The 22,850-nt window shown below is 31.2% G+C and overlaps 1 protein-coding gene across 34 annotated transcripts in view; it reads left to right on the top strand.

Moving 5' to 3' along the window:
- The window catches only part of LOC108003568 (mucin-5AC), a 46,943-nt gene that overhangs the window by 836 nt on the left and 23,257 nt on the right, over window positions 1–22,850 (top strand). For 9 of the 34 annotated variants that reach the window (XM_062075832.1, XM_062075945.1, XM_062075926.1 and 6 more), the window contains exons 2-3: window positions 19,441–19,543; window positions 21,209–21,268. In XM_062075832.1, the coding sequence (XP_061931816.1) occupies window positions 19,441–19,543; window positions 21,209–21,268 (163 nt within the window). Of the gene's footprint in view, window positions 1–4,429; window positions 8,177–19,440; window positions 19,544–21,208; window positions 21,269–22,850 lie in introns of those variants that run through there. The other 25 variants (XM_062075873.1, XM_062075885.1, XM_062075858.1 and 22 more) reach the window with 25 other exon arrangements.

Below are 22,850 nucleotides of genomic sequence, written 5' to 3'. Positions count from 1 at the left end.
TTTCAAAAAAAAATTAAATGATATAATATCATACATTATTATTATTATTATTATTATTACAATTATTATTACTATCATTATTATTATCGTTGTTGTTGTTGTTGTTGTTGTTGTTGTTATTGTTGTCGTTATTGTTGTTGTTATTATTATTATTACTCGAATTGGTACGTGATAAAATTCTTAAAAGGAGGAAGACAATTATCAGGTTTATCCATATTTTCGATTTCATCTGCAATTATAAGGGATTTCATATGATGTATTGCTCCGCGAACATATCGGCGAAGATCAAAAGAATAAACTTTTCTAAATCTTACTTTTGTATAATGTGATAATATATAAAAATAACGTTTCTTAAAATACATCAATTGAATGTTTTATTTTTTTACGGGCCTAACATTTAAACTTCCCCTACCGCTCCTATCCTTGAAACAGTTGAGTAGATTATATCTTTTAGCACTTATACAATAGTTCCTTTATACGTTATACAAGTTAAACACATTCTAAGTTGCGTGCCCTCATTGTCAAGTATGAGAGACAATTGGTATACACGCAATACATCTATGTATATATACATGACAAGTGCTGAAAGTATGAGAGAGAAGATACGAAATTGCTGAATTATTTCATTGGATCAAATTGAAAATAATTCGCCAGTTTATAATAAAAAATTTGAAAAAAGAAATGATTTCTATTGAACAATATATGTATATAATGTATTTTAAAGGTATTGATAATAGATTGCTGTGTATTAGAAACTTAGAAGGCACGTATTGATTTCTAAGAATGCCAAGAAAAAGAGGTTGGTGCTGATTCGGCGAGAACAAAAGACGACACCAATTCCACTTCTGCAGTCCACTTGAACCACTTGCTATTATGTTTTGTAGGTGCAGGAGTTGGCAAAGCCGTATTGGCTTACTTATATGAAAAGAATCCGGGAACACCTTTTATTTTTGTAATTTTATCAAATCGTTTAAATTACTCGTGTTACCATTTAATTAATTCAATCGATGAATTCAATAATCGAATAGAAAAATTGTAATCGTATATATTTAAGATTTATTATTTCGATTGATAACGAATAGAAAAGAAAAAAGAAAGAAAAAAATTGTTAAAATATCAAAAATAAATTAAGAATATATGGTGTACTATATTTTTTTTCTTTTTTTTCATTTAATAATAATGTATATTGGATATGACGTAATTCATGCAATTCGAGCAGGTGGCGTACGTGTGACTGAACGTGGTTGCAGTGAACGGAAGCGGAAGTCGAGCGTAACTTATCATCAGCAAGCATAGAGTACGCGTACGTGTGAAGTCACGTTCAATGCTATGCTTTAGTGAACTTTGTAAAACAAAACATTTCTTTTATTCTCCAATTGGCTTACTTATTAACATTTTAAATTTAATTAGTTAACACATTATGATCAATACGAATTTTTTCAATGAATTTTTTTACATGATATAACAAATCTAAGCAATTCTTATTTGATAATTAATATATTTTATAATAATTTAATGTTTTTAATTATATATTTTATAATAATTTAATGTTTTTAATCACAAAAAATGATTTTTATCCATATTTGATATTTAAAATCGATCAAAAGATTTTATTGTACATTTTTTTATTGTTTTTTTTTTAAATTCATATAGATAATATTTATTTCTTCGCCGCGGATAAGTTTAAAAGAAAATTTTAATATGATAATCAATTACGCTAATCAATAATAAATTTACAAAATAAGCATAGACCGGTGCAATATCCAGCTAAAGATTTTAATTAACCCACTTCAATTGCATAAATGCCGCCTCTACGCTCGGTTCATTTTTAACGAGTCGTGATGGTTGCTAGTGGTAGGATTCTTGCGAAGGGGAATTAAATCGAGCTGTCGATGTCTGTGTTCTTTGTTAGATATTATAATGTTCTCTAATTTCATTATTTTCCTTACTCTTTTCATCAATAGCATCAGATTATCAGTATTAAGTCTCTTATTTCTTTAATTAACCAGAAAATTTAGGACGCTTATTTGTTTAGAATAGAAATTTAGAAAATAACAATATAATAATATATATGTGAGGCTGCATTCTATGCAAGTATACTTTTTTATTTATTTATTTTTTATTTCTTTTTCAGGGAACAATTTCTTTCCTTCAGTATTCATTTTTGCTACATTGTCAAGGACACGCGGTGAATTTTTCCTTTTTTCCTGTTTTGTCCTTTTATTCAGTACAATTACAGTAATTGCAATCAGTTGATCACGTGATCAAATAAAGATCGCATAATTTTTTTTGGATGGAGCAATTAGAAGACAATTTTCTTTCGCGATTATTTTCATACAAGTATTTACACAAAAAAACGCTAAGTATCTAAAAAGAACTTTTAAAAAGTATCTCATTATTTCTAATATACACACAAATTATTTTTTGCTATTTTTGATTCTATCGTGACGATAACATGATGATAACGTTGTAATGATGACACTTCGTGGACACATTGCTTTATATTAATAGCACTGAAGCATACAACAAGCAATATTCTGTGTATACATATTTTTCATTTGTGTATACATCTCTCATTGTAGACAAAAAGTCTAAGAGAAGACAAACTGCTCCAAATTAATGTTGAGCTAAAAATATAGATATAGCTTCCGATTCAAATGCATTCCATAATAACATTTGTACTTTTGTGTCTCACAGTTAAAATATAGGCACGTAATCTTAGAAGCATGTCGAGAATCCAGAATCAGTCCTTGTATCATTCCCTAGTCACAAATAATTTGTTGGTGATATGTATATATGTATACACATGCAAATATAAAATTCAATGCTTTATCCAAGCTTGCACGCCATATGGTACAACCACATGGAATTATAAATATTTTTCTCTCGCAGGTAAGTATAAATTTTGCGTATTGATCATATATATCTTCCATTCCCTCGAACTCACGAGTTAATAATGATTTATGAAAAAATTTTGCGATAATAGCTTATCAGTAATATCTATTTTCACGGATATATTCGTGAATTTTCAATTTTTATCATAGAATTCGAATGTTATATATTAAGCGATAAATCCTATAATCCAAATTATTAATAAATTTTATGAAATCATTGATTTTATTTTTAAAACTGATAGAGAGCATAATGAGAATATTTAAATAATTGAATATAAAAAATAAGTTTCATAAAATTTTTATTTTATTTTCTTTGTCCTTAAAGTTTTATACTTTTTATTCTAGTGATTAAGCAAGCTAATATCTGAATAAAATTGATTAAAGAAGAGAATTGATATAAACGCGTTAACTGATAGAATTAATCAATTATCAATTCCAACTACATAAATGTATAGTATATTCTCGTCTACAAAATTCGACTTTTATCGATTCGTTTAATTAAACCCTTTCGAAATGACATTTGTATAAATTAGAATACATTGCAAACCTATCAATTAAAATAACTATTCAATTTGTAATTTATTTAAACGTATATTTGGATTATTTTTTTCGAATGCAATCTAAAATATATTAATTATTTTTATTGATTTTCTATACGATTAATTTATTTAACAAAGATTCGTGGCACGAAAAAGATTATTTTTTTCGATAAATAGATAGAATATTTTAATATCTATTATGAACTAGAAATTATGAAAGATACAATTATAAACTAGAATTAGATTTATAAATCGAGAATGTTCGTAATGTAATAATATATCGTGTATAAGAGAGGATTTTTTGAGCCGATAATTTTTTAGTGTAACGTTCAATATTCAATGATTTCAAAGGACTATTGAAAATAGAAAAATTCAAGAATATTTAGATCACGGATATGTTATTTAATGTAAGTTTAAAAACATTTATGTGTTAGAGAATATCGTTGTAAAAGAGAGTCCGGGTCGATGGAAACGTGCTACTCGAGAATGGTTGGCAGGCGTGTCCCTCCCGCCAACGAAAATAAGTGTTTCACGGTTAAACAGGATATGTTACGTAGTGTTATGTAACGATTATCCTTTAGAAAGATAATTCGAATCGCATCCTTTATTATTTCAGTATCATTTAAATATTATCTTATTTTTTAAGTATTAGATATATCAGTTTAAGGGGTAATTTGCAGAATTGTAGAGCTTCCTCAAGGTTGAATTAATAAATGATTGATAATGTCATAATAATAGAATTTGATTTTTGAAAATCTTATTTAAAAATTAAATAAAAGAATTCGATTTATTTGCCGTAATTGGATAATAAATTCAATATAATAATATAGTTAAGTGAAAAAAAAAATGAGTATTTATTGGTATTCACATTATTATTCTGATTCGCAATATATTAAATTTATTTATAGCATTAATTTATAATTTTTGACTCAAATTTTTTAGAATTTTTATTGATCCTCACTATGTAATCAATTTAGGTTCTATTATAATTCAACTATTTTTTATTCAAATAATACGCAATATCAGTTGGATGAACCCGAACACAATTGTATGCAGCAGACGCAATATCGAAAACGATCCGCGGATCGCGGTGAATCCTTCAAGCGTATTTTGCTTTTTTCAATTCGTGCATCGGTCGAACCATTATTTGTGCATTACAACAAACAGAATCCTCCTCGTAACCTACATTCCTAATTGTGTGTCCAAAATCATCAAATTTGCAAATTTTAGATCGTGTCGTTTTTTCATTATTTTCCGGCTATTAAAAAAACAAAAAAAAATAGGAAATAGGGAAAAATTGTCGATATATAATTTTAGAAAATAAAAAAAAAAAGAAAGAATACTATGGAAACGTGAACAGTGATAAACATTAGAAATAGTGGTCGAAGCTCGAAACGCCGCAAACATGCCTATATCTGCATCCGCAGAAAGGTTAGCAGCGTCGCGACGCTGGCTCGACATAGTGGCGCCGACTACGCGAATATAGTGAGACGACTAACAGTTGAAAGGGGAAGAAAGACGCACGATCGAGTGCCTCCCTAACGCGCGTGGTGCAGCACGGGGTGGGAGATAGCAAGGAAGAAGAGGAAAGCGTCGTGGAAAAACGAGAAAATCTCGTACGCCAGGATAAGAAGATGAAAATTTAACGCAAGAAATCCTCCATAGAATGAAAATAATGTTCTGAAAATAATATGAAAATTATCACGCAGAAATTGCGCATATTATTGGTTTTTAACAAAATAAAATATCAAATATTTCTGCGAATGTTTCGACGAATTTTATATTAAAGCGAATATTAAAGGGTATAGAAGAGTATCAGCATATTGATGTTGTATAAGCACATGATTTAAAAAATAAAATTTTGAAATATTAAATTAAGAACAATCTTAAAATTATTGGAATCAACATGAATATTTATTATAGATCAATGAAATTTTTGCAAAGAATAGAAAATAATTAAAAATGTAATAAGATTTCAATGATTGAAATATTATCATGAAAGGATAAGAGATCCTGGAGATGATTTGATTTTCGTCACGATTGAAAATGTATTTCAAAAATGTATGCACCTGAGGGATATCATCAAAAAGAAACGGTGAATGAATGGAGACAAAAATCCTTAGGTACAAGAAATGAGAAAGAAAAAGAGAGAGAATGAGAAAAACAAAAAAACTAGACAACTGACAGATGGTGTAACAAAACTAGTATAAAAAAAAGATAGAAAAAGAAAAGGAAAAAGAATAAAACATGTTGGTATGAGAGAGAAAATATACAATCGTACGAAGAAGAAAGAACAGAGAAATGGCAACAAAAATTTAGAAAGAATTCGTAAAGAGATAAAAGAGACAGATTGTGAAAATGAATTTACCTTCTCGATACAAAGAATTAAGAAAATGTAATTGAAAGATAATAGAAAGAATGAAGGAAAAAACAAATAAGAAGTTATAGAGTAAAATAAATAACAAAGTGAAAAAGAAGAATGGCAAAAATGGTAAAAATGTAACGAAGAATCGGAAGTCTGATGTAAGGAGCAACGAAGAACAACCAAAGATTAGAAAGAGGGAGAGTTACGAAGGACGAGAAAGAACGAGAGAGAGAAAATTCGAGTGAAGAAAAAGAGGGAAAACAGGGAGTAACGTTGCGGACTATCGACCCGATCCGGTTGGGCGCCTGCGCTCTGGCAACCCCTTCTACCGTCGAACCGTCTCGCCGGCGACGCGGCGCTCTACGCAACGTCGTTGGTGCGATCGGTGCGACGGTGAGACCAGTGCCTCTCACGATTCCGTTCTCGCTCTGCCCTCCGTCTCGTTATTCCGTTCGTACAACGCGTCTGAGTGTTGCTTTGCATCGTTACTTGTAATATATAACGTTATACTATATATATATTATATATACCTACTTATACATATATACGTATATATCTGTCTATCTACTTATCTATCAATTTATCTATCTATCTATCTTCCTTTCTCTCTCTCTTTCTCTCAAGTCTCTCTTCTTCTTTCTTTGTCTCTCTATCTTTCTCATTTTTATTTCTTTTCGTCGATTGCCTGGATTTCCAGCCAAACGTTAGCACAAGTCGTTAATGCTTTTAGAAAGAATACTGGAGAGACGTGTAGGAAAAAGAGAAAGAGAAAAGGGAGGGGAGAGAGAGAGAAAGAGAGAGAGAGAGTGTACTCAGCCGAAAGACACCGGTACATAACGAACGAACGTTGTTTTCTCGTGCTTTTATCTTTACCGTGTATCGTCGTGTGTGTCGCGTTTAATTTACGGCCCCTACCGACTAAGGCCGCTGTCTCCGTTCCGGAATACACACGCGTTATCAAATGCACGCACGTACGCACGCGAAAAGATTGCTTCCGGATGCAGTGAATTTCAGCCGGTGAACATCACGCCGGGCCAACGCTCTAGACTGCACGATCCACCAGCGAATCATTATTACGAGATAACCATTCTTCTGGATAATTATCATCGCCAAATAAGGTGAAAGAGATAAAAAAAGAGAAGAGAGAGACAGGGAAAAATATATGCGAAATTGAAAATCGAAAGAGAAGAGGAAATCAAAAATATATTGCTCTGCAGGAAGAAAGCAGAAACCTTAACAACGAAGACGATGGAGTGGTAGGCTTCGAATACGACCCACCCCTAACCTTGTTTCCTGCAATCTATCCGTTTTCTTCTATCCTCTTGTTTTTTATTTAATCTCGTTTAATCCCTTTCTTTATCTTTCATTCTTGATTATTATCACATTTATGATTAATTATCAAAATTTTGATAAAATTATCGTATACGTAATTTTTTTTTTTCATATCTTTTTATAATTTTAATGTATCGAATAAAATATAATTAATGATATCCTACCTTTTTACAACAATCTGAGTCAAATATCACTTACTTATTTTATCTTTCATTAGATCTATCATAAATAGATCCTTTATATCAATTATTAATAAAAATCATTTAAATTTATTTTGTGAACGAACGCCTATTTTTTATTAATCAAATAAACACTTAAAAATATTATAATTCAGTTCGAATATAAGTAGACACAAAGGGTTAAAATTCCAATAAAAATATATCTTTGGACAAATTGTTATAGACATCTACTACTTTCCTTTTCTTGTCTTTTCCACTTTATCTTATTATATGATATTGACACACATTATTTCTCTTTCTCTGTTCTTTCTTCTCCACTCTCTCGCTATGGCATCGCCACGCTGGCGGCTCGTACACCGACGTTCTACATCCATTTATTCGCACGCATGCACTGAATACGCGCGCGAGCGCGCGCGCACATACACGTCCTTCATCCTCGTGCACTTGTATATACGTGCGCACGTATGCTCAGACGGAGCACAAGCCGAACGTCCGATCACCGTTCGCGAATACTTCCTTGAAGGGAGAAGGAGCAGGAGTAAAGCCACGGCAGAAGAGGAGGAAGGACAGTGGAGGTAGGAGAAAGTGGTAGAACGGAGGTGGTAGAACGGAGGTGGTGGTGGTGAGGAAGAGAAGAGTAGAAGAAGAGGGAAGTGAAGCAAGTGTAGCTGCATCGTTGACACCGAGGAGCCTTTTCCTCGGGAGGAAATCAACCTGGCCTGACGACTGTGTCTGTCGTCTAAACGGCCCCGTCGCTACTGCAGCGGCTGTGTGTCACTACTGTTCCACTGCCCCACACACCGCGGCCTCATGATTGGTTCATTCTGGAACCTCTGTCGTGCGTGCCCTTCAATGCCAATTGACAAGGTGAGAGAGAAATTGACCGGAAGATTATCGTATTGTTCCTGAATCATCTTGAGAATAGATTAGGTAGAAGAAGTTGGATAATTTAAAAAAAATTTCTTTTCAAGTATTTCAGATAATATCTGTCAATGTCATCGAAGTATAATAGAGAAAAATTTAGCTATATTTTTCCCACGCTTTTTCTCAATGATATCACAATCAGGAAATTTTCAATAGATAGTAGTGTGATTCTTGATCGTTTGGAGAAATAGTTGAACGTATAGACAGATATTCTATGATTTCTATGATTATTTTTTTATGATTCTTTATGGAAAAAAAAATTTCTTACAATTATAATTTTTCCTTCACGATTTTCTTCCATAAATTGATTATTGAAATTCTTATTGTTTTATATTTTATTTCAACAATTGATATTATCTTATATTGATATTATCTTATATATATAATATTAATTGATATTGATATTATACATTAAAATTTCTGTATGTGATGGAAATTTAAAGGAAAAAAATTTAATAGATGAAAAAAAGATAATTTTTTATTTTTATTTTTTTTTAATCGATATCAAAAACAAAATTATTTGTGAAGATATTTACATATCATTGATGTATATTATTAAAATATTCTAAAATATTGATAAAAGTAGTGATAATAGATTTTTTAATGAATCATTGATTTATACTGTTTCCTTTTAATTATTCATTAATTTATAATGTTTTTGCTTTTGTGGAAAATTTCCAAAGATAATAGAACAACCTATTTCATCGAATCGTCCTATTAGTTTTATATGCGTAACTTTTGTTTAGTTCGCATTCGTGGAAACCGTTTTATAGCTTTATCGATCGTTCCTTCAAAAACGGAGCTTCTTTTATTCGTTTACTCCCAAGATAACGTGTTTCTGCAACGCGATATATTTTGTCTTTCTTAAATTATTTTGATATTATTAATTAATTAATAATATCTTTCTTATTCAAATTACATCTTATAACTTTCAAATAAAAAATTTCTATTATAATAATAAAAAATATGAAATTACATTTTATAATCATATAATATGGAATTATAGATATAAAATCGTGTCTCACAAGTCTTCAAAATGCTTCGATGACATTTGAAATCGACAAAACATTCGTATATCTTATGTATAAAAAACTCAAGGACTTTTGAACAATTTTTTCGTGGAAAAACATACAGCGGATACACAAATATGTGCATATAGTCTGAAAATCGAAGATGCCAGTAGGTTGGTTCGGTTTTTCAATCGATTTATTCAAGTAGGTATAGAAGTTCTTTGCCAGATTTGAGATATTTCTTTTTATGTCAAGAAACTTGAAAAATGTTTCGTACAAGAAAGAATCGATATATCTTCAAGTCAATAAATAGTTAGAAATAAAAATCATGATTCGACAAGTTATAGATATTATAAATTATTGGTTAAAAGAATCAATCAATCGTATATGCATTATCAGAAATGGGCAATACGAACTTGGACATTGATCGATGGGGATGCATTTACACGGAAATTATTTCGTGAATGTATTTTACTTATCCAGTAGATATTTTGACTATTTATATAATTCACGATATTATTTGATTATTAACAATGATAACATTTTGCTAAAAATTAGTTCGAAATCAATTCAACTGCAAAATATTCATCTTTAAAGTTTAAAGTTTAACAAAAGTTTAAAACAAAATTTATTTTCATTTAGAATATTTGATTGACGAGCATAATTCGTTATTCCTTAGTTTTCCACATTTTGACTTTTTATTTTTTCTCATAATTAATAAAAATGATCGATGGAACACAATTCTTAATTTTCATACCTCATGGATTAATTTCGATACAAGGATGGGAGAATAGAAAAAGATTCGTAATGCAGCTTCAAACTGTGGCTCATAAATCTTGGAACAAGAGAATTACCGTGTTCTCAATAACACGATGAACCAATGCTTCTTTCTTTTTTTTATGATTATGATCATAATATCAAATTATATCAAGATTATTAATATTTGATGTAACAAATTTTTAACAAATAAAAATTTATTTCATTTATGACCTCGTATTTATAGAATCAAAAATTTTCATCAAATATTTTTGATCGAGAATTAAATAATAAACGGTATTAAATAAAACGTATAAATCTCGAACAAGGTTAAAACTGCTTAGAACTGAATAGTTGCGGTTTGAAGAAAATGTTAATTCTATTCTAGTAAATCAACGCTTATTCTCTCGCATTTGTTTCTTAATGAACGGTACTTCATTCATCATATCTCTTTTTAATCTATTTTACAGAGAGAGAGAGAGAAAGAAAAAAAAAGAGATAAAAAATCGAGAAGAAGTAGATTAATGACTCGTAAATGAGCACTATACTCTGTAATTATACATCTCATTGTATTCGATCACGTGAGCAAGACGATTGTAAATGTTTCACCGCAGACCATTTTAAAAATTGATCACAAATCTAACCTAAAAAGAAAATTTTGAGATGGTATAGTTTCGAAAAGCATATAAAAACGTTTTCCTATTATTTTCATCTGCTTATTTTTATAATTTTTTTCAATGAAATGAGCCTCAATTTTTATCGGTAAATATTTCTTTCTCTTTCTCTTTCTTTATTTTTCTCAATTTTGCTTTCTATTTTTCCGTCTGTTCAAAAATATACATATTTCTATTTTTTACTAACCGATTAGCCGATAAAATTAATTTAATATCAAATCGTAATATACAGAAAACAATGATAATTGGAATAAGTATTTAATTTTGTAATAATTTGTTTTTCTTTCCCATCTTAAAAAAAATTTAATTTTTTAAAAATATACAGCCTATCAAATTTTTTACTATATGCTCATTAATTATTTTATTATATTGTTTTAATAAAATTAATTTTTTCGAATTATGAAATTAGGATCTATAATAGAACGATCGTATTTGAATAAAGAAAAGATCATAGAATAAAAAAAATTGCACTTTTATCCTTACGATTATATTAATCATTAATTTCAAATTAGAACAATATAAATTTATGTTATATAAGAGAAATGATTTAAATTGTTTATGATATAAATTGATTCCCTATAGAAAAATTAAAAATTCAATATGTAAAATACGAAATACATGATAAGTTTTCTTTCAGCCATAAAATGAAAAATTATCGCCCATTTGTCAAATGGTATATAACGTCAAAATATAGAGGTGGCCGAATGTTTTAAGGTTGATCAAGAAGATAAGAAGCAGGCTATTCAGAATGCAGCATAGGATCGAATTCGAGCAATGTTTTGTCCTGTCACCTTTGCTACAATCGTCTAACGTAATTCGCGTGGCCAAGCGTCATGAAAAGTGGAAGGAGAACACCAGCACTGCGCCATTCTTCGTTCGTCGATATGCACTATCACGTGCACCATTCTTCTGTCGGACGTACGTTGACTTTTACTACTTGGTCGGGCGACCACGGCTGCAATGCGCAACGCCGGCTAAATTAGACGAAGGGTTCGTGAAACGACCCTTTCTCTAGTCACAGTAAATGGGATAATAAGCTTCATTCACGTTAGGGGCACGTTATGGAATATAATACCAGGGAAAAATTCTTCCCTTTTGTTTGACATTTTGAACACAAACGTTGAAGTTCAAATAATTGTGTTTTTTTATTTATAATTCTATTCTACTTAAAAACACATTTATATATATTTTAATATTATCCATATATCTTATCCATGTTGACAGATCTATGTTAATTGATTCATAAAGAAACAACATTAAACAAAAAAAAAGAATATTTTACATAGATAGCAGATAGATAGAAATCGGACTATGGATGTTTCAACTTCAAATATAGAGCTAAACTTCGCGTGTGCGAGATTCATTATTTTCACTTGCAAAATTAACCCCAAAAACCTCGATATTTATCGAAATCTTTTCCAGGAATTATTTGATATTTCAAAAGAGAAACAAATTAATCATTACTCTTCAAAAATCCAAAATTTCCCAAATATCTTGGGCAAAATTTGTCCATTTCTAAGATAAAAAAATCTAACCCAAATGAAAATAAGTTCAGCCCGAAGCAAAGCACGACAGGAGATATTAGGTCATCCATGACAGAAGAAACCAAGACAGAGAATGCGCGAACAGCAAAGAAGAATACAAGCTGTCTCGATGAATTTGACTTTGACACGCAGTATTTTACCGTTTGTATGCAGCTGACACGAAGAGGACGAAGTAGTAGGAGAATACCGGCATTGCGCCACTATTTCTCCTTCATCGATATTTTCAGTTTTCGACGAGCAATAGTACGTTGACTCCTACTACTCGGTTATATGCCCCCGAGCATAGTTTACAACGCGCAATCGTATTGATAAGCATGTATGTAGGATTGCAGTTGACCAATTCAACGGGCCATGTCTCTGTTACGTCACTACTAGCTACAGTGCAGTTTCCTTCCTTTCCATTCTTCTTACTTTTCGTCGTTCTTTGTTTATTCTGCTTGGCAAACGGCGTGGAACCGATCGTTATGCTTTGCAGACTTTCCTTTACGCTTTAAAAGACGCTACACGTTTCTTTTTCTCTTTCCTTTACTTTATGTATGTATTTGATAGTGTAGTATGCAATGTTGCGTAATATTTTATTATAATGTTTTTATTAGTTACTCAGATGAGAAGATTTAGGAAATGTACCAAATATTCTATGATGTCCCTTTTGTTATTTTTGCATTATACAGAATATTTTTTACAACATTCTATAATAGAATTTTATTTGTTGATAAGATAAAGAATTAAACTTTTAATATACGAAATTTATAAGAACAATGATAAAAATAAAAATCCTAAAAGTTTATAATGATAATATATATATAATGTATACGTATACATATATAGCCTTAACCTTGATTTAGCCTTAATTTCCGTTAAAGAAGATAGAAAGTATACGTATTTAACTTCATACATCAATCGATACCATTTTCAAATTTGCAGATTTGGCGTGAATTACTATAACTACTCTATTTTATAATTTTCCTCTTCACCTATAAATATTCCGAAACATTCATTGGCTATAAAAAATTTAACGTTTTCTCGATTTTTTTCCTCTGGAAAAGGACAAGCCTTGCCAAGATTGTCGTATGTTTTCTTTTTTCAAGATTCTACTCGACGAAACATTCTATTCTTATCAACAGGAATTATAGATAGAAGTTACACAAGGGCAAAACTCAATCTCACGCTTTGTAATTTCTCAAAAATGTTTATCTTTTCAACTTTTAAGCAAGCTGCGTCTCTTTGATCAGTATCTGACAACTCTGTTTGCTAATCTTTCCACTTACATTAATAATCGGCCAAAGAGTTACTATTCAGACGCAGCATGGATGTTTCTCTGCGACCAGCATGTTCGTCTTTTCATTCACAATCGGGGTCGTGTTCTTCACAGTTTTAATTATTCTTTCTGACACGGTTTCGCATCATTATGTCTGCCACGCCATCTCTATATACTCGCAACTTTTAATTCCGATTATTGCGTGAGATAATGTTTCACTCGTCCACTGAATCATCATCCATGCATTCATTTTTGCATTCAATGGAATTTATTTGAATTTTAAACGGCCAAATTTAATTTTGCCCGCGCTTCCACTTTCCCCCTTTCAATTTGTTTTGGTTCTTTCGGATTCTCTGCGATTGATGAAATCGTCTCGCCATATCGGATAAAAAAAGGTCATGCGATATTTCCAATTCGAATTCTAGCTGTGTTAAGTTTCAATGCAATTGCACGACGCTTCCTTTTTTTCGATATTTTCACGTGATTGACAAATTTTTCCGAATTGTTCATACGCGAAAAATAGGAAGGATTTTTATGACAATGATGAATGAGCTTATATATTATAAGAGTGTTCCAGATAAAAATCGACAAACGCATGAATCGTTCACATATTTATCGTTAATTTATTTGAAAAATCATTTTGAATAAAAAATGTTATACGAATTCGTAGATCAATTTTCGAGATATGGAAGGTAAAGTAATATAAAGTAGTGTCATAAGTAATTAAATACATTCAAGCTATTTGATTCTTATATTTAATAATATTTACTTAAAACTATATTTTGTATTTACACTAGATTACATAATGATTAAAATCAAAAACATAACATTTTTGAAAAAGATTTTTTCTGGTTGATAGATGGAAGAGGTGAATCTATATCTTATATCCTTTTGATCTAATTCTGTTAGATTTTTATATAGATCGTTGTCGGTTCAAATCAACTCAAAATAAATAATATAGTAAATATGTATAAATAATATAGTAAATAAGTAAATGATTATCATTAAAATCATTAAGTAGATTAAATGTATTTGATTATATGTGATTTATATCGTTTCATTTTTCATATCCACAAAGTGATTATATCTATATAATATTTTTTTTATTTTAGAATAATTTTTCAAATATGTTGACAAATTTGTTGATTCTTATAAATATTTTATAATGAAATTCAAAGCTCGCATGATATAAGTGAAAAATTCAAGCAATGCAATTGATTTGATCATTACATAGTTTATATAGAAAAATAACTTCTGAAATTCAAGCGGAAATAGATTTGATAAAAACAGTTAAAAACTAAAAGCAAAAGTTGAAAAAGTAAAAGAGGTTTTGGTCGGTTAAATCGCTTCAAGCACCTGCTGTGTCACGAGTTACATTTCGAGCAGTCGGATATTGCGATGAGTGGCTCGTAAATCCTCGAGTTCACTTCACTGACACCGATCACTGACGATGACGACCGTGTTATTGATGATAATAATGAAAAGCAACCATCATCTAATGGTATAGATTTACAACCGTATATTCTTCGCATTGGAATCAGGTTTCTTCGATTTATTAGCTATCAACAATTTTTACAATTAATAAATAATTCTTTTAACGATGAATTTAACATTTTTCAATCAAATCTATGACACATTGACTAACCAATTCTAAGTTTTTGTATCATAGTATTATATCAATTTTAATTTTTTATTGTGCCTTTGATCCCAAATCTGTTGATTAGATATTATTAAATTTGAAATATATCGTAAAGGATTCGTCGTTTTTAATAACTTTTTCTTTTACAAGTAACTAACGATCGATTTTAATTTTTGATTTATTCCCAAAAAATTTTCGATATCATTATCATTAAAATCTGCCTATATGTACAATGTATACAAGTTATTAATTGTTTATATAGACACATAAAAGCGTTCGATGACCTATATATAACGAGTGAGTTTGTTAAATTTTTACAAAGAAATCGAAAAGTAAGGTCGATCGTCGATTATCTGTGAATGAATGAATTATGTGTGAATAAATTTTTGAAAATGACACCTATTATATATAGCAAAATCATATTCGATATTTTCACCACAATTTTTTATTGTACTTATTTATAAATTTTCTGGAAAATTTCAGTACAAAATTTCTCCTATAATTTGATCGATAAAACATCTGAGAAAAAATTGATTGATATATGAAAAAAATTGAAAATTGATAACTTGGCTACAATGACAGTAATTGTTTTCGAAGTATAATTAAGGAAGAGAGAGAAGATAATATCGTTCTTGATAATATCATCTCGACGTCTCATCGCCATGCAACCGATCGGAAAAACGGATTCCTCTATATCCTCTGACGAAGCGAAAAATCTTCGATCGGTTGAAAATTACTTCCTGGAACGAGATACGAGGATAGAGCGAGAAAAGCAACGAATTGCTCAAAATTTTCATTATTTCTCTCGGCTAACAGTTTACATATATACATATAAATGTTGTACACGTCTGCTTCAATATTTTAAATGTACCAGAAATTAAAAGTTAAGTTTAAATTGCCGGTTAGAAATTTATTTCGTCGAAATGTGAATGAACAACATGGAGTATCGTTTAATCTCATTTTTTATATTTATATATCTTTTTTGATCTGTAACGCACGCAATTGTCGCAAATTCGTTGAATTTTTAGTTCATATATCAGAAATTTGTAATGTGTCGAAATTTTTCAGAGATGTAAGTATTCAAATATGTCTACTTTTCGATTTAATTTTATATTCAAATTTATCGGTTATTTTTAATTCGATATACATTATTTTCCGTAAGCCATCGGAAATTTAATAATACAATTCAAGATACGGGCAAATAAACATTATATAATATTATAATATGATACGATATCATTGAAATTAATGAATTATTTATATTGTAAATAATTATTATTCTTTAATAATCTTAATATAAATCTATTTTAATCCGTTAAATAAAATAATTTATCTATTTATTAATTAAAATTTTCATAATTTATAAAATGTATATGATTCATTGTGATAATACAAATAATTTAATTCTTTCAATTTTTTAGAGAAAAGAATCATTACAAAAAAGATATTAAGCAAATTAGAAGTTCACAATTGTTATTTTAAATTTAATATTAACCAATATTGGATTAATAAATTTACATATTTATGTTACATAAAAATAAACAAAATCTGGTAACTTATGGATTAATTCAGGAATAATTTATGCTCCAATTTTTATGTTACTTTTTTTTCTAGGATTTTTTTCCAAACGTTAACAATGATATAATATATTAAATTGAATATAAAATACTCGAAGAAAAACATCATAAAAAAAAATTATAAAAAAAATGAGCGATTGTTCGATTTGTCGAACAGAAAAGTTTCATTCACATCTAATCTCCTTAATGAATTCGTGATGTCGAATACAATGTCGTCGTCAAGCGAGTCCGTCAAATCCTCGAGAAAACGAACGATTCATCAACTCGATGAATCCTTTTCCGACGATAAATCACGAATGTATAATCGAGCAACTTTTCAGACAATTATCAAAATGATGAAACTACTAATTTTATCGTCTTTTGCATGCGTTCGCAAATTCGAGAGGGTATAATTTCTCGTTTATAATTCGTGTTTAATTATGCATTGCATTTGTAGTAGAGTCACCGACAATCGCATACACAAGATCTTACTGTGCAGTTTTCTTCACGGTACGACTACCGGTAATTATCAATTACCTAACTCGTTAAGTGGAACCTTTTGACACATTACTCCACAGACCTTTGCGTGTTCCGCGTCCGTCCACCGTTATCTAATTTCATCGGAACAATTACGCCGACCTTTTGATTTTCTATCTGGAATATCGTCCCTCCACCCCGAGCATTCAATCGACAAGTTTTATTGATTTCAAACTGACCATTTCGAAACTTTCCATTCTCTTTCCTATCATCCGCGTTTAACAACGAAGATAGTATTATCTATTGTTATCCAACTTGTAATATTTTCATAATTTTCATTTTATTTAAAACCTTTTTCGTTAACATTTAAAACCATTAGTTGTTTTTTCCCTCATTATTGAAATAATCAGAATAATTGAAATTAGCTGAAATTAACGAAGAAAAAAACATGAAAAGATTCGCGTGGCAAGCATAACGTAGGCGCGGCGACATATGAAAAGGTTAACAGTGCCCCACATCGGCATTAATAAATGAACGTATAAGGATCGATAGACGGTCATAAATACGGGAGTTCGTACGGCACTAGTTGTACGTGCTGCTTTCTCATTCTATATATCGATGCTGTATTTTTAAACCAGCCAAATCCATTTTTGATCGCGTCTATCCTCCACTTTACGTGCGTCGGAACGAATTGGAAATTCAATGGGAAGAACGCGACTTGGAAACGGAACTCCGGTGTTTGGAAACTCGAATATTTCTAATAAAATTGGAGAATAATTGAAAAATAAAGGGAAAATTTAACACATTTGTGACAGGATGTAATAAAGAGGATTAAAAAAGAATAATAATAAAATAAATACATGGATGCATCGTTGGCAATATCATGGCCCAAATTACAATAATTATTTCGCTGCGCGAAAGACATATGAGCCTAAAGCTTTTGCAAATGGATTATGGAAGCCCCAAGCATCGACCTGTCTGTCTATCTATCGAAACCTTGCAGCATGTTTTAATTGGTACAATGAACGCCGGGATATGTATACGTTAAAAATATTTCAAACTTCTTAAAGCATTCTTCCCAAGAATATTGATTCTTTGTTTCAGAAATTTCTCTTTACAATTATTACCACTTCAATTCGTACTATCATTCGTACCGATCGAAACCCACCACCAATTTACTTATACGTTGGTTCAAGGTATAGCGGACACGATTTTCTTTTTTACTCCTCTTTTTACTTTGTTGTGTAATGGAGAAAAAAGAAAAAACTCCACGACCCAACAAATGGATTTGTAAACCAATGATAAATATTTTGAAAGAATTGACCGGTACACGCGTTTAAACCGTGTTGTCATCTTCGTGTTCCCGGACACAAAACCGACGTATCTAGGTTAAGTAACTAAATCAATCAACTCTGAGAAAACAGGACAACGCAATTAGCGACTCCGCTACAAATCTGTCAGGTTTATAAAATCCCTAGGAAAGAGCCAGCGCCCCGACCTTTAATGCGATCAAAAGAAAAATTTTTTTCACCTTTATCCGTCCAAACGAAAACGATTTGGAATAATTATTCGAAAAATTTCGTATCGATATAATGGCATTATATCATTCCGTTTTTTCTTTACTCTTGCGAAGCCACGTAAGCGTTTCTCTTTTATGTCGAAGATATACGATCATCGAGTAAAATAGATCGACGCCTATTGAAATTTTTCTTTTCTTTTTTTTGCGGTGTAAAAGAGTAACAACGCAAGAGAAAAAAAGAAAAAAGGAAGAAGGAGGGGAAAAAAGGAATCGTTTCTATCCGCTTCTGCGAATCAATGAGCGTCATTGTGTACACGAACATTCTTGTCAACTATAGATACGATTGATTTCTACTTGTTGCGAAAAATATAACTTGCTATATTTTAAATAATCGAAACGTATATAATGTTTGGATTCGTTATGTAAATATATATATTGATTAACGATGTTATCGGCGAATTAATAGCACGTGCGTCGAATAATCGAGTTTTCCATAATTTGAATTTAATTTAGGAATATTTTGTTCGTTCAAATTTCTACAGTTGCCTTTACATGCGTCTTCATCGTCGCAATTTTTGAAATTATTATTTGGATAATTGGACGATTAATAAAAAGAAATTAATAAAAAGATTGAAAGAAGAAACGATTGAACCGAAGAAGATCGAAATTTCAATTTTTCGAAATGTCCTTAACGAAAAAGATCCACAAAATCTAGTTTGCGATAACTTGGCTATAGATTCTGCTCTAACTCATCCTATCGACTCTTTATTACAGCAGCTCCATTCAGAGTATAGGAGCACGTACACATGGCACGAATATACTGGGCCGCACCAGGAACAAGTTGTTCGTCGAGCACCACAACCCCCGCCGACATCGAGTAAGTCCACTCTATTTATTATTTAAGTCTATAAGTTTATATATTATACATATTCTATTCACGATTTAGCGAAACCAGTCTTTTGATCAGTACGATCTAGTCTTTTAGCTATATCGTCGCATAGTAAATTTTGTATGGTGTTTGAGCAAATGGTAGATTAAGAAGAAAGAAGAGAATATTATTTATTAATCGGATTTTACGGAGAAAAAGAAAAGAAATAATGGATAAATTTTCTCAGGCATCCATACCATGCTGTTTAAAAGTTAATTGTTTCCATAAATTCGTTAGAATCATATCAGCAATCGCGAGCGTGAAGAAACAGAATAAGAAAGTAGGAAAAACTGTAGAACTAAATTTTTATTCATGAAATTGGAAAGAATTTATATCTCTTAATGCTTTTGAGTTAAAATATTTTGGTATTTTAATTTTTCAAATTCTTTTTATTATGTGATTGGTGATAAAAATATGTACCTTAGAAAAGAATTTAATCAATGAATTATGCGAAAAATATCTGAGAAAGATATAAATGTTATAAATAGAAATAAAATAACAATTATATTAACGATGTACGAGACTTTGTACGATGAGAATAAGAAGAAATTCACGCTCGTTTCACGCCTAAATGATTCGTTTTTTTATCGATTTCCATTTTTCTCATGATATTTTCTTCCCCTTGTTAGTAATGTAAAAGGTGTTTAGCGATTTTATTTCTTATTTTAATCATGCTATTATATAGTCATCATACATCTGGTCTCATTAATATCGCACACGCTCTGTCGTCACGTTTCACCTCCCGTTTTCACATCACCGCCATGTCTTTTACCTTCGTGACTCGTATATAATCATATACAATCATAAGTATGTATAAAATTTTGTTCCACTATGTCTGTTTTATTATTACCAATTGCCACTGATTTTTCCAACAACGTGTATAATTTTTCTTCGTAATATTGTCGATGTTGCGAATTGTTTTCACTCTTCTTTCCTGTTTTCTCCACCTTTTCATTTTGTTTTCTTCATTTATTCAACGTCTTTCTGAATATATATATATGTGTATTCTTAACGAAATAATATTCTATAACAATACGAGCCTCGAAATATTTGAGTCTGATTTCTCATTAGAATAAAAAACGTTCCATGCATCTTCAGAACCGCGAATCAAAACGTCTCGAGACACGTGTCCCTCAATCATACAGACTATCAACCCAATCACGGCAATCATGAGCTACCGTGAAAATAATTATCTATTCGGTGTCGCTATCGGGTATCGATAGTGGTAATTTGCGAACGATTTACGTTCAATCTGGCAACGGATACTTGCCAGATCCGGATATTCTCGTAAATGTCGAATTGGTTTTCGCCCAATTTTTTTTCTCCGTTTCTTTTATCTTTTCTTCCTTTCTTTTTTTTTTTTGTTTTTTTTTTTGTTACAAAAGAAAGAAAAAGACAAGCGGCATCGAAATCGAAACGGGCTCATTAGACTGGGGGGATCGAAAGGCGGGGATACTGAAAATGAGCGAATTTAGTGAGAGAGAGGTAGGAAGTAAAGAAAAGAATAAGAAAAGTGAACGAAAGACAATCAAGAAAAAAGAAAGAGAAAAAAGGAATTGAGAAAAGAAAAGAAAAAAAAACGAATACGGTGCCAGCTGCGAATTTTGATTGCAGCGAAGCAAGCGAGCGCGAAGCTACAATCGGCCAAGTCAACCGAGGATGAGAACAACGAAGGTAAGACGAACGATCGGAGCTACGCAAACATATAGATTATTATTATTATTATTATTACGGTTTATTTACGCTCGTTTTAGTCCCTTTTTTTAACACTTCTCGCAGATAAAAATCCCATTTTCGGCCTTGTCTCTTTTTTTTTTCAATTCCAACAAATCAACAAACCATCCCGTTTCCCTAGACGCGAGGAGAGACCGTCCAAAGTAATCCAAAGTAATTAACCCTTCCGAAGTAACTTTCGCTTTCGAAACGTCGCCAGACACCTTCTTTCGTGTTCTCCGCCGCGACTCGCCGATGTTTCCATTCCGCGAGTTTCACGGCCGAAGGGTTAATATAAAGCATGCTTGCTTGCAGTTGACCAGACCATCCCCAAGGCTTGGTTCGCATTTACATTTTCCATATATTCCGACGATTCACGTCCATTTGCCCTTCGGGCAAAGTATATTCGGAACGTATATTCTCGTTGCGCACAAGTGGAAAACTATCGGTTGATTACTATTCTTTTTCGTGTTTGGAAACAGTTATGCACACACACTGTTATTGTCTCGAGGGCAAAACTGTGTGTTTTTTAATAGAAAGTGGAAAGTTTATGGAAAACGACCTTCGAGCTTTGCAAGCTTGGGGGAAGGGGAGGGAGAGGGAGGGGTTGCACACGATTCGAACACAAGTGCGAACCAAATCTAAACGTTTTCAATCTCCTCTCTGCGCTTGTTGTGAATTTTTGCGGTAAATCTCGCGTGTGTATTTTTCCATTTTGTCTCGGTGTTTGAATGCATCTATTGTGCAGACTGTGTTTAGGTTGCATCGACTATCTTTAGGTGTACATTTTTCCTTTTTATCCGTTAAACCTTGTACACAGGAATTTTACTGTTAGTCTGTCGCTCGCTGTGGTGTAATCGATCGTGGTAACTTCTCTCGAGGAGTTGCATAGAAACTATTGTTTCCGTTACCAATTGCGAGGAGGGGAGTGGGGCGAAAGAAACAGTAAAAGGAAAAGTATTTCATCGAAAAAACGTATTTCTCGTCTCGAATCGAAACGAACATGAGATGAGCACTTTCTGCTTTTGATTTTTCTCTTTTTTTTTATCCTCCATAAAAAAATACAAATATCTCGTATCAGAGATGCTCGTTCGGAGATATTTCATATTTTTTTTCGATTTTGATTTCACACATCTCTCGTTTTAAACATCGCTTGTCAAGCAAACTTCCCGTTATCTGAATTGGACCGCTTGAAAATTTATACTGGCAGCTCTTTTACTTCTGATCCAAGTAGATATAACTTAGACATCGCTCGATGTGCCTCTGCATTTACTTGCACGAAAGTTTATATAGTGTTATGCCTCTATATGCATCATTATACATGTATATATATGAAACATTAAACTTTGTACAATTCGTCCCAGAATTTTTAAATTATCAACTTCTAGATTCGCGTTAAATGTAATATAATGGATCCTTTAAATATTTTTTCTTAAACGTACATAAATAAAAACGAAGAAACTCGAAGAAATACTATTTAAACATTTAATTATTATTTGATGAATCGTTGTTTCTACAATTTTATCTGTTCTTTCAAGAAGAA

The sequence above is a fragment of the Apis cerana genome, linkage group LG1 (assembly GCF_029169275.1).
Source record: "Apis cerana isolate GH-2021 linkage group LG1, AcerK_1.0, whole genome shotgun sequence".
In the NCBI taxonomy this organism is placed as follows: domain Eukaryota; kingdom Metazoa; phylum Arthropoda; class Insecta; order Hymenoptera; family Apidae; genus Apis; species Apis cerana.
This window is presented reverse-complemented; position numbering and strand designations above follow the sequence as displayed.